The 13,544-nt window shown below is 47.5% G+C and overlaps 1 protein-coding gene across 2 annotated transcripts in view; it reads left to right on the forward strand.

The window, feature by feature from the left end:
• CHAF1B (chromatin assembly factor 1 subunit B) overlaps nucleotides 1-13,544 on the forward strand; it is a 337,605-nt gene that overhangs the window by 34,849 nt on the left and 289,212 nt on the right. For both annotated transcript variants that reach the window (XM_086935399.1, XM_086935398.1), the window contains exon 2: nucleotides 8,889-9,015. In XM_086935399.1, the coding sequence (XP_086791525.1) occupies nucleotides 8,890-9,015 (126 nt within the window). In that variant the 5' untranslated portion in view covers nucleotide 8,889. The remainder of the gene's footprint in view (nucleotides 1-8,888; nucleotides 9,016-13,544) is intronic.

A 13,544-nucleotide genomic window follows, 5' to 3' on the forward strand; every position in this document is an offset into this window, starting at 1 on the left:
ACCTTATAATAAGTGCCAACGTTTGATTGGGAACAGATCAAGATGTCCATTTTGGGCTCAAATGAATTGTAAATTAAAAACCTTTTTAATGGTAGTCAGATTTTAATAAAAATTCTGAAAATGCTAATTTTAAAAAGTTGGTATTTTTATTGTTCTAACCATTTGGCACCTGCTTTCAGAGTCCTGGGTCTCATGACTGTGAATGGGTCTACTGTTGAGCTTTGTGTATTCTACCAGTAGTGAGAGCGGGATGGGCTCGCCTGCCAGGGTGGCTGGTTGTGGAGCTGTTTCTTTTTAAAAACATTTTTTTTCTTTTTTTTCTTTTTATTTACATTACATCCCATAATGTACATGGATAACATTGAGTTCCTGGGTGCACAAAAGCAATCCATAACATTACACATCACACACAGTATATGCAATCATGAGTAGCAGCAATGTAGTTGTAATATAACCATAGTTAGCATATCTCAACAGTCAATAGAGGATTTCACATTTACGTGTATGATCACCAACAGGTTGCCATTTAGCCACCACATTCCAAGCAAGGCAATGTAATCTTAGAATAGTTGCAAGTTAGGACAGTGTTCCGTGTATGTATAAGATAAACACCACAAACTGCCGCTTGCAGCAATGTCTAAACAGTAGAGTACTAATGATGAGCGTTGGTATCAGCAGGCAGTTCATGGGGATGCTCGATGAGATACAAGGTCAGGGGGGCCCATATGTCCCGGGGTCTTGAGGAAACGGGGAGTAACTCCGAATAGAGAGCCATCTGTTCCTGCCATAAAATCATGTCTCCTAGCCATTCTTTGAATTTTGGTGCTCTCCTTCGGCCCCATCTACAGGCCACTCGACGTCTCGCCAAAGTTATGCTGAAACTAATGAATTTTCGCAGAGCGCAAGGGAGCTGCTCTGTATATCCTAAAAGCACTACTAATGGGGACATTTGCATGTCTATAAGGCACATGTGTGTCAGGGCCGCAAACACGTCTGTCCAGTATTGTTAGACTGCCGCACAGGACCATGCAAGATGAAGAAAGTCAGCGTCCTATGCCCTACACCTTTCACAGCATGTGCTCTCCCTCAAGCCATACCGATGCAGTCTAACGGGTGTAGTATATGCAATGTAGAAATTTGTAGTGCTTGATGCGCAGCCGGCTGTTAGGAGACCAGCTCAGTTTGATTGCAGCAGTATTCCCATTGCGAGTCTGTGATATCATGCCCTAGTTCCGCGCTCCACTTGGTGCGAGCCGGCATGGAGTGTAAACTATATCCGCATATAGGCCATGGTAAAGTGCTGACACAGTATGGGAAGCCTCAGGTGTACGCAATAGCTGGTGCAGCGGGGTAAGCGTGGGGGGCTCCCCCGGAATGAGGCTGTGCAATCTTTAATCCTTTGTCTTAAGCGTGTATATAAAAAGATATCCATAGGTGTCGGTGGGAATCTCGGAAGAATTGTTGTACATCCTTAAATGTGCCGTTGTGGTAAACGTCCCCCCAAGTAACAATCTGACATTTTAGATTGTTTTGGAAAAGATTCCCTCTAATAACAATGACATTTTTGGATGGTATGTGAGCGGGAGTAATGGGGAATACAGCATTGGAAGCTTAAGAATATGCAAAAAATGTTGCCAAGCCTTTATAGTACAGTCTACCGGCGATGGACCCCCCGGTCTACCCTCGGGCACCGAGAGAAGAATGCCATCAAGCGGAATGGGATGCGCCAACCAATGTTCTGTGGCGACCTAAGGCGTATACCGGATGAGATGGAATCAGTAGTGCGCAAAATGCGTCTGAGCACAAATGAAATATAATTCAAAATTGGGCACATCAAATCCACCTTGCACATATGGACGAATGAGTATTTCCCACTGGAGACGGGGCTGCTTACTCCCCCAGACTAAGAGGATAAGTTCAGATCTAAGCATGGTAAAAAAAGGACGTCCAGGATAGGTTGGGATATGTAAAAAGAGATGTAAGAATTTAGGAAGTTTTATCATTTTATCAGGGAAATTCGTCCTGCCATAGTGAGTGGGAGAGCAATCCTTCTGGTGATGCAACCTCTGACATGCTCTAGCGCAGAGCCATAGTTGCTGCGCAACATTTCTTCCCGATCATTCGTGATCTGTATCCCTAGATACTTTACCTCCGTGGTACACCATTCAAGTGGGTAGTCAATAGTGAAGTGAATCGCCGCTGGGGTAAGAGGGGAAAATCTGGGATTTGGACCAATTAATTGTAAGACCCGACAACCCACCAAATCGCACACATTCTCGTAAGAGAGGATTAAGATTTTGCTTAGGATGTTTTACATATAATGAAACCAATATGGGACGTAAAAAACACCTAAGAGCTTTTTCTGCATGATGTTTTCGGAGTCTCGCAGCAAGGGGTTCAATTACTAAAGCAAAAAGGAGAGGGGCATCCCTGTCGAGTGCCCCTCTGAAGCAGAATAGGGGGAAGATATGACCGTTAATACGCACCCAGGCCGTAGGGGAAGTGTATAACAACCGTATCCACGCGACTAAGCCCATCTGCATGCCCATACATTGTAAAATAGTAAACGTATAATCCCACTCCACCAAATCGAAAGCTTTTGTGGCGTCAAGAAAGACCGCCACGAGTGCCAGTTGAGGGTCGACTCTATGCATGACAGAGAACAGTGTGCGCAGATTATGTGATGTTGCTCTTCCAGGTATAAACCCTGCCTGGTCTGGCAGTACCAGTTTTTCCATGAGTAGACTAAAGCGAGTCGCTAGTAGTTTGGCCAGTATCTTGGTGTCTGTATTCATAAGAGAGAGTGGTCTATATGATTTGCACCGATCAGCTGGCTTGCCCGGCTTTAACAAAGATAATTACCGGCGCCTCCCTCATAGTTTCCAGGAGCTCCTGCCTAGCCAAGGCTTCCGCATAAACCTCCAGTAGGATAGGTATTAGCTGGTCTATGTACACCTTATAAAAATCTGCAGGTAGGCCATCAGACCCCAGGGCATTACCGGATGGCATATGCATAATCGCTTCCCGAACTTCGTCCGTCTCAAAGGATGCCGCCAAAAACTCCAGTTGATAATCCCCCAGCCAACCTAGGGCAATGTCCTGACGAAAGGGACCAAAATCTGGTGGGGTGGTACGAGTAGAGGAGTACAACGTCTCATAATATGTGGTGAAAGTGGAAAGGATATCTCGACTATCTCGAAGACGTGTACCTGATGCATCTAGTATGTCCACTATATAATTGGAGAATTTGGGCTTTTGCACTTGTAACGCTCTACCTGGACTCTCACCCTCCCCGTATCGGTGGTCAGCGGTGTCCATGTACTCGGTGAGTTTGGCGCTGAGTGTTGCCCTCTGTGTGCCCTGGGATTCCCTCCACATATTAGTCTCAAGTTGTTTGATTTCTCCTTCCAGGCTGCGCAGCCTGCAGCGGATGTCCCAGAGGACTCCAAAGCTTTTTGCCATACAGTAGCCGCGGATGGTGACCTTGAAGGCCTCCCAAACGGTACACATGCTGTCCACCGACTCCTTATTACGCTCAAAGAAATCTGGGATTTCTTCCCCTAGTTCGGTTTTAAACATCTCATCCAATAATGCCTCTGATACGAGCCTCCAGCTGAAGGACTGGGGGAGCGTAGCTGGGAAGTGTTAAGCGCAAAAGTACATTGGCTTCCTGTACGGAAGAGGATATTGTTCAAGGCCATGACCCTAGCCCATAAAGCCCTGTATGGTAATGGTGCAAAATATCTCCAGAAGAGGCTGGATTTTTACCGGCCTACACGGTCCCTTAGATCGGAAACACTGGCTCTGGCTAGGGTACCACGTATAAAAAGGGCTCGACTAGGCAGTCGGTCCTTTAGATTCCTTGCCGCCAAGCTTTGGAATTCTCTACCGGTATCCCTGCGGACCAATTCAAATTTGCTTGCCTTTAGGAAAGATTTAAAAACCTGGCTGTTCTCTGATTAATGCGCCCCCCTTTCTTTCTGTTAGGTTTCTGTCTCTTTTTACTGTTATGTTTTCCAGCTCTTTCTTAAGGTTTGGAGTACAAAGCGCTGGGACACTCCTTTGGAGTAGCCGTTGCGCTATAAAAGTCCCATCATAACATAACATGGCAATGGTATGAAAAAGTTCAAGCCAAATGAGTGACAGACTCAAGCCAGGGAGTCACTCCTTTAGTAAAAATCCAATAATCTAGGCGGGACCAACCGACACAGGCAGTGGTGTAATACGTGCCTTCCCTTTGCCCGTCATGCATGTGTCGCCATGCATCCACCAATCCATGTGCCTGAATAATGAGGGTATCTTGCATTTTCGTGTAGTGGTGAGCTTGAGGGTGGGAGCGATCCAAGGCAGGGCACATGGCCGTATTAAAATCTCCACCACAGATAACATGCGTCAAACCCACTTTGAGGATCTGCCCCCACAATGAGGCGTAGTAATGGGGATCATCTATGTTTGGCCCATAACAACAGACTAACGTAACTGACTGCATGCCCAAATTCCCCCAGAGCAGGCAATGCCTCCCGGAGGGGTCCCCAGCAGAACCACCCAAGACAGACGGTGTGCCCTTTTTTATCAATAAGAGCGTACCCCGTGAGTAAGACTAATATGAGTAGAAATCTATGACCGATGCCCAGCGGGACCCAAAACAAGACACATTGAGGAGCAGTATGCATCTCTTGTAATGCCGCAATGTGTACATGTCTGTCCAAATATGTCAGCAATTGGCGTCTCTTCTGAGGATCCCCTAGACCCCTAACATTCCATGTAAGTAAGTTAATCTGCGAAGAGGTCAGCTGCGAAGACATTCCTACTACGTGTGTAAGCTATTCAGACGAAATAATGGGAGAGATATGCTAATGTGCTGCTTTGTGTAATGGTGCCCAGAAACAATAATGGAACTTAGTTCGACATTTGAATGACATAGGTGAATAACCACCCCCCCCCCCACATCAGCACCCCAATTGTGCCGGGACTAACCCACCCTCGTAAAACCCCGATACATTTCTGAGCGACTAACTGCAGCATAACAGTTGAAACCCCCCAAAAAACCTTAAACAGCCAAGAACTAGCAAAGGGGGAGCTCCCACAGGGGAGGTCGCCAGGGCATGCACCAGCACCTCTCCTCCCACCACCAGTCTCTGTGACGGAGGCTACGTCTCGTCGAGGAGAACACCAGGCAATGAGGAGGGAGAGGATCGCCTGGTACACTATAGAGTGCGTTCTATTCGCCATTATGCGTCAAAATAGATTGGTAACTGTGTCCGGAACAATGTATATACCAATAGGATATAGCAAAGTCACTTATATGGAGAATTCCAACGGACATACATCTGCTGCCAATATCCTGAGCAACGCCTCACTTATCCCAGAAGTCTCAGCCACAGCTCCATGAGTTCACACGGGAGGCGCACCGGAGCAGGCCACTGCCCCATCCATGTCCAGAGAGATGCAACCCAAACTTGTTCCTGATTTAGATCAACATTCTGTGTGAGGGGACGGCGACCTTGATGAGTTTCCTTCCGACCTGCCTCCAGGAGAGCGATGTTGAATTGATTTCAGGAAATCTTGCACCTGATGAGGATTCATGAAAACATTTTGTTTCCCCTTATAGATGACGCGCAGCCGAGCCAGGTAGAGGAGAGCGTATTCAATTTGGGCCTTCCGGAGCATCTCGGTCCAGATAGTTGAGGAGACTGGTCACAATTGGTCTGGGAGGCCATACCGGAGGGGGCCGGGACCCCAGCGAGCGGTTCTCCCGTTCTACCAGAAACTGGAAGGAGAAGGGGATTCCGCCACAGGCTCCCTGCAGCAACCGCTCAACATAGTCCTCCATCCGGCCCGTGTTGGTACTCTCCGGAACTCCCATTATTCTGATGATATTGCGGCGACTGCAGGACTCTAAATCCTCATTCTTTGCCACAATCGCTTTAAGCAATTTGTCCATCTGAGACACTTGTTTCTGCAGGTGATAGATGGCATCCTCATTATCAGAAATACGGCGTTCTGCTTCTTTCAATTGACCATCATGTTTCTCAACCTTCTGGACAATAAAATCCAAACGGGTGTTCATTGAATCCATCTTCCCAGATAGGTCAGTCATACTGTGTTGCAGGGCCAGCAGCAATGTCTTGACTTCGTCGCCCTGGGACGATGAGGATGCGTCCGCCATATCACCCGCAGATGACTCAGAATCTTCAGCAGCGGAGCGCATGCCCTCCAATTTGCCCATGCTACAGGAGTGTCTCGCGCCAGTAGTCGCAGTGACACAGACCCTGAGGCTGCAAAAGTGCACCTGCGGGTCCAATGCGAAGAGAGGAAACTCAGGCGTAAGGGGGATACCGAGATGATCCGTATGTCTCCGTCGCCTACTTTGCACACGTACGGAGTCCCAAAGTCACTGCAATGCCGGAAGAGCTGCTGCTCCCCTTCAGTGCCCACGCAGGAGGTTGTCAAAAGTGGAGACAGTTACCAGCAATGTGGCCAAGACACAGCTGATCGCACCAAAACTGTTTGTGGGAAACCCAGAGAGCATGCGTTTTCAATATATACCATAGGCAGTTTCCAATGCACCATCCACAGGGCCACCTGCGCAGACACTATTCTCCGGCACTAGGCAAGCAACGACTGGCGCCGGGCTGACTGGGGGGGGCACAGGATTGCGGGCCACCACCAGGATCACGACTCCCGCCTCTGGCACTTCATCTGCTTCCTGGGGGGTGGCAATCCAAGCAGGCTATAGTGCAAGCGCGCCCACAGTCCCCCACAAGCCTACTCCACGCACCAGACAATGGGGCCTACCTTCACATGGCAAAACCCCATACCCGAGTGGGGCGCCTCACGGCACTACACACCAGCAGCCCACGGCCCCCGCCATAGTCGGTGGTGATACACGAAAGTCTCAGCGGGTGCCAGCCAGAACAAGTAGTGAAGCCTCCAATCCACACTCCGGTATAAACATGCACCGATGCCCGATGGAGGGCAGCCAGCACCAATTACGCCACCATGTCATTACAGTCTCTCGCAGCACTTAGCACAGGCGGCCGACTAGCAAGCCTCCAATATGCGGGGTATGACTCGCCGCATGTGTCTCGGCGGGCCGATTGCAGCGAGCGGTAAATGACTGGTCCTCTGCAAATCCGATTCCCCATAGTCCCGGCTGCGCATCAGGGCCCACAGCCTCGTGGCAAGCCGCAGCGCTCGCTTGAGCAGCTCAGCCGCACCGCGCTCCAGCAGCACACCAACCCGCTCTGCTGATCACTTCAGGCTGCACACTGGAGCTGCAAGGGCGGGAAGGCTCATCAAATTTCAAGTCCGGGGATAGCGAGGAGATTTAAGTGTCCAACTCCAGTGTTCTTGAGAAAGGATGTCGGCGAAACGGCAGAATAAATGAAAAATAAGCTGACCAGGCTACCAGAGCCTCACGAACGTGCGGCCATAATGGTTTTCCGCCCTCTAGCGCCCCCCTGGTTGTGGAGCTGTTCCTTGCCCCAACTTAAAATTCAAAGGGCTTGCTCCCAACACACTTACAAAGGACGCTGACACTAGCCGTTTGCCACCCCAGACTTCTTGGAGCCTATGCAAGGGAAGGTAAAAACTTTCCAGACCCAGATGTGGGAATAGTATAGAAAATCCCCCGCCCCCCTACAAGCACACTTCAAAGGCCGACTCCCAAGTGTCAATATTGATCCCTCCGAATACTTCTTCAGTACACTCCTGGACCTGTGTAAGACTTCAGAAGAACTACCTTGAACTCCAAAGTACTGCCCTTCTTCTATCACAGGACTGCTCTGCTGTTTGAAGGAGAAATAGATCATGTCCTTGAACTCTGGTCCACCAGAATAGACTCAAATGGCTGGTTGGCCGGCCTCCTGTGTAAGCTACAGGGATAAACCAAGCTCCAGATACCTTGAATCCTGCACCTGGCCTCTTCTGGAGTGAGTCCCAAGTTATGCCCTGATCCTAGACTCTTGAAAGTGGTGTTAAGTGCTGCCCCTTCTTCACCCTGAAACATGGGACTTTTAATCTTTTCACCAAAAGTGCCAGAAGTACTGACCGAAGAGCAGAAACTAGCTGCCAGACGATCCAGAACTCTGCCTTCTCCTGGACTTTTCTTCAAGAGCTATTCTAAGTCCGAAGGTAAGCAGATAATCTGCCCAATCCACCCCTTGTATCTGACCAGCTCTCCATTGTGATTGCACATAACTTTTGACTTTGCTCCAGTCTCACAAGACCAGATACCCGCTTTTGGGACTTTGATCTTTAAGGCACCATTTTACACTAAAAACTTTAATAGCTATAACTCCTGTTCTATTGAGATTTAATTCATTTTCATGGGATTTTATGTATTATAATTCTCTATTTTTCTAAATTTGTTTGGGACATTTCTTGTTTTTTCACTTTATTACTTTTTGTGTGCTGCATAAATACTTTACACATTGCCTCCAAGTTAAACGTGATTGCTTTAGTGCTACCAGAGGGTTGAGCACATATTAATTTAGTGACTATTGTGGTTAATCCATGACCAAGATTGTGATTGTTGCTTGACTAGAGTTTCACCCCCTGAATCCAAAACCCAGTTTGTTATTTCAGGATGTATCTCAGTTTCTAATCTTTACCATATTGAGTAAGTCTTGGCTGTTTGACTTTGCTACCTCTGGAATGTCAAGTAACTATCATGCTGAATACTGACTAGTACCCACCACTGACTGCCCAGTAACAAAATGGCAAAATATTGTTTAGACAGCTGTCTTTAATCTATGTTTTTCAAAACTCCTCTTTAATGTTAATATTTGTCATATATTTAATTAAAAAATTGATTTAATTTGTTCTTTTATGCACCGTGCAACTTTGTACTTGGAAGTAACCTGATCCTATTCTTTCTATGAAAGGATGAAATTTATAACTTGTGAAATAGCCTGGCACAACAAAGAACCTGTGTACAGCGTAGACTTCCAACATGGTAATGATGGCAAAATCAACAGACTGGCATCAGCAGGAGTAGACACTACAGTTCGTGTAAGTTTGATACCCATTATAGAATTTATATTTTAAGATTTAAAAAATTCATATTGTTTGAAATAATGTATATGGACTATGTGAGATGGGTATTCCCTTCTATTACTGGCACTGCTTTCATAAGTGTATTTACAGATTATATTGTGATAAAATGTATGGCTTACTGCTATGTCCTTGCTTTAACCCTGCAATAAAATCCGTAAAAAAATAAATTAAAAAAAGATTAACTTTCAGTGACGTCAGGGTTTATAGTGTCTCATAGTCATTGAAACTGAAAAAACAAAACCTCTGGTTGCGAGAGAAGCTCTTCCTATGCAGCCAGAGGTGGTGGGTCTGACGGGGAAATCCCGTTAGTGTAGGAACTAGAAAGAGCTAGTTATGTTCAATGAAAATCATCCTGAGATACTATTTATTTTTTTCACTGTACACAAGAACTTTATTCTTCAGCGACATACAAAAGTTAAAGTACAGAATATGCTTAATTTCTAAACTTTAACTCATACCTTTAATTCATAATTGACGCAACACCTTTAAATTATTAAAACTCGCGCACCTCCATGCAGTCTACCCAACTCGGCAACCACACCAACCATAGGCCACCACTATACTATACACTGTTCTAAAAAAAAAAATTGATTTGCAATGTCATAAGTGTTTTTGCAAATACTTTTGTTTTACATGGTAGAAGTGAGATAATATAAAACGGTGTAAGCAGTGCAGGGAGAAGGCGTGAGTTATTGCAGTGTGGCCACCAAACCAATCGCACCGCGCACGGAGATACGTGAGCCACAACAATATTTTTTTAAAAATTTGTTTATTGGTTTTGAATACAGTGCAAAACAAGCAGGCAATTGCACGATACAGTAATGCAATGACATTAGCACATGATATACAGCACCTTTGCACCTCAAATCCGGAGAAAAGAAGCCTTATGTAAAATAGGTAAAGAGAGTGTACAGTACAGGTGTGACTATCTGAATGGTGATGTGAGCAACGCTACTCGGGGAGTGGAGTGTCTGTAGCTGGAGAGGAGGGGCTGTCGTAGTATGAGCAGGGAGGCCCAGAGTGTCACTCCAGGGGAGCCCTGTAAGGAACTGGCCTCTGCGCTTAATGTCTGTAAGTATGAAATCGGGGGGCCCATATGTCGAGAGGGCGGCTGGCCGCATGCATCGGGTCCCAAAATTCACCCAACAGTGTTTAACAGTGGGCAGCATCCTTCAGCCAACCATCCACGGTTGGCGCCGGTTTGCGCCTCCAGTGGAGCGACGCTCTGCGTTTTACCAGGAGCATGGCAGTCAATTTACGGCTAGCGACTTGAATATGCTTAACATATCCAACAAGACACACCAACAGATCAGGGTCTATTCTCACAGAGGTGATAGCACTAATGGTCACACATACAGCCTGCCAGTAGGTAGAGACCCTCTGGCTTGGAGCCCTATTCTATGCAGTGAAGCAGGGTGAGATATAGTCTGTGCATATTTTTAAAATTGATTTTCAGCAAATGATATTTGGGCGACAGGCGTTTTATCAGTTTGCAGCAATATCGCCAGACATCTTGGGGGAGATCCCTGCCAAGGTCCATGCCACACGGGCCCTGTCAGTAGTGGCGGGGGGAGGCAGCAAGTGACATAGCATAAAGCCTGATGACTAATTTCTGTGCAGACCTGGAGGAGAATACCCATTCAAGGGCAGCAAGTTTAGGTAGGGGCGGTGGAAATGTGGGGTTGAGCTCTCTGCATGTGGCACGAATTTGGTAGAACATGAGCCGATCTAATTGCACAATATCATCAGGAAGGGAGACGAAGGTGTCTACAGGATGTAAGTCAGCAAAAGTAGTGAGGCCTAAGGACACAGCACGTTTAACCATGCCAGACGTTTGGAGAGGAGGAAATGCAGGATTACACACAAGCGGTATAGAAGGAGCATAAAGAATAGAGAGGCCAGCAAGTCTCCGGAGCCGTCTCCAAGCCCAGCGCAAACACTACACTGTGTCCACCTCACCCTGCGGAGCCCTAGGTGCGATTAAACAAGGCTGTCTGGAGTGGCCAGGGAGCGGCAAGATCAGCTTCAACAGCAACGTGGGGTTGGAAGGGGGTGGGCTGAAGCCAGAAGGAAGATGGCCTGGGCGCAGAGCGCGTAGAGGCGGAAGTCAAGAGCACCCATACCCCCAAGTGACAACGGGAGAGTGAATACTGCACGCAGTCCTAGGTTGCCGGCCAGCCCATATGAGCTCGATGATGTGGGAATTTAGTTTTCGTAAAAAGTGCGAGATGAGTGGAAGCAGAATATTTAAAAAGAGAAATAAGAGTTTCAGGAGGACGACCATTTGAGCTATTGCAATTCGCTCCGCGAGCGATCAAGTGAGTTTATGCCAAACCAGTAGTTTGGATTCCAGCCAATCTATATAGCACGTCCAAATTGGAGCGCCAAAGTTCGTCGACGTCATGGCTAAGCCAGATGCCAAGGTATCTGGTGAGGCCAGATACCCAGATAAAAGGATAGCCTGGGGAGAAGGGTGTGGTAGCGTTGGTAAGTGCAAGAAGAATAGATTTACTCCAGTTAACCTGGATGCCTGAAAGGCCCCCAAATCGCACAACCTCCCTTGTCATGGGGCCGAGATTCTCATGCGGATTACGGATGTAAAGGGTGACGTCATACGCATACATGGATACAAACCGGGCCAGGGCAGTGAAGTCGAGGACACGCTGCGTGTGGTGTTGGCGGAGACGCGCAGCGAGAGGCTCCATAGCAATAGCAACAAGCATTTACAATGCAATGGTTTTGCCTTTGTTAAAGTTAGAGCTATTGGCATTGCTCTTGACATTTTTTTTATTCATGTTTTTTTTAACATAAATGGCATTGTCATTTACAATAGCAGGGCATAGGGAAGGGGGGCAAGGAGAGACGAAGGAGAGCTGCGGGCTCAGGGAAGGGGTGGCGAAGAGAGACGAAGGAGAGCTGCTTGCATGGATGAGTTGGTGGATGCATGGATGGTTGTATGGATGGGTGTATGGATAGATGCATGGATGGGTGGATGGATAGATGCATATATACAGCCAATCCCTCAACAATTTATCACAATTTATCACCCACCCTAACACCAACCCTCTCTCTAACTTTTCCAACCCCTTCCCGAGCACCGCCTCTCCACCCAGTCTCCCCCCATCTCCAGTAACCTATACTCCTGTTCACCGCCAGTACCCTTCCCCAACTCCGTACCCAACACCAAGCTGGATATGATTATGTCCACCCTCCTCCAAATGAAAGAAGAACTACAAACCGTCAGAGTTGCTCATCACACACCCCAGACACCCCTCCTCCACCACCACCAGGCCCAGACACCCCCCCCTCCACCACCACCAGGCTCACACCTAACAACACTCTCCCATCACTCCCTACTCGCCTTACCACACAACACGCCCCACTCCGGACCTCTATCCCCTCCCGCAATACCACCAATCGCCCCAGACACACTACCAATACGCTCTCAGACCATGACATACACACCCTTCTCCACTCTTGCGTCTCGGCTCCCCAAAATCGCCTAGCCTCCAACCACCTGTCCATCCCAACGATTCTCTCTAACCCCCTCAGGCACCATACCCATAACACCAGAGGCTCCGTCCCCAACAACCTCACAAATGTACCCCTCACTATAAAACCTTCCTCCACCCTCTGCTCCCCCAGACTCAAATGCATACTTTTCAATTGCAGATCGGCCCAAAGGCATTCCGCGGGGGTCGCCGATCTCATCATGTCTCTGGAACCGGATCTAGCCATTCTGACTGAAACACGGTTGTCTGATTCTTCTACACCTATCATGGACATCCTAGTCCCCCCCAACTACAGTATCAGTAGACTTGACAGGTCCAAAAAGACAGGCGGTGGAATTGCTTGCATTTATAGAAACAACGTCTCGGTTATTAAAGCGTCTGTACCCTCTCTTACCTCTTGTGAATACCTCTGCCTTGATGTCATCAGCGAAAGCAAATCGGTATGCTCACTACACATCATATACCACCCACCTGGGGACAAGCTCTCCTTCTCCCAATAACTCATGGACTTAATCTCAACCAACTCAGGACGGCAAAACCCCCAAATTTTCCTTGGCGACTACAATCTCCACTGGAATGATCGCTGTGACACAGTGGTGAATAGCCTCAAAAATGTCCTCGACGCCCTTGATCTCACGCAAATATGCAATAGCCCGACCCATGAGAAAGCTCTATCCTTGACCTCATCATTTCCAAAGAGGACTCTATTCAACTTGAGTCAATCCAACCTTGTGACTGGTCAGATCATCATATTGTCTCCTTCATCAATGAAAAAGTTAAACTTAACCCAGCTCAACCCTCCAAGCCTAAAGTTTGGAAAAGAGACATGAAGAAACTCAACCCAAACTCCTTACCGCCTAACAGCTACAATCTCTTACTTCCTCCGTCCGGTGTTACGGACGTTCAACTGCTGACTGACCATTATTTCAATGCTATGACCACAATAATCGATGAGGCTGCACCCTTGCAACT

Source organism: Lissotriton vulgaris, chromosome 8 (genome assembly GCF_964263255.1).
Source record: "Lissotriton vulgaris chromosome 8, aLisVul1.2, whole genome shotgun sequence".
In the NCBI taxonomy this organism is placed as follows: domain Eukaryota; kingdom Metazoa; phylum Chordata; class Amphibia; order Caudata; family Salamandridae; genus Lissotriton; species Lissotriton vulgaris.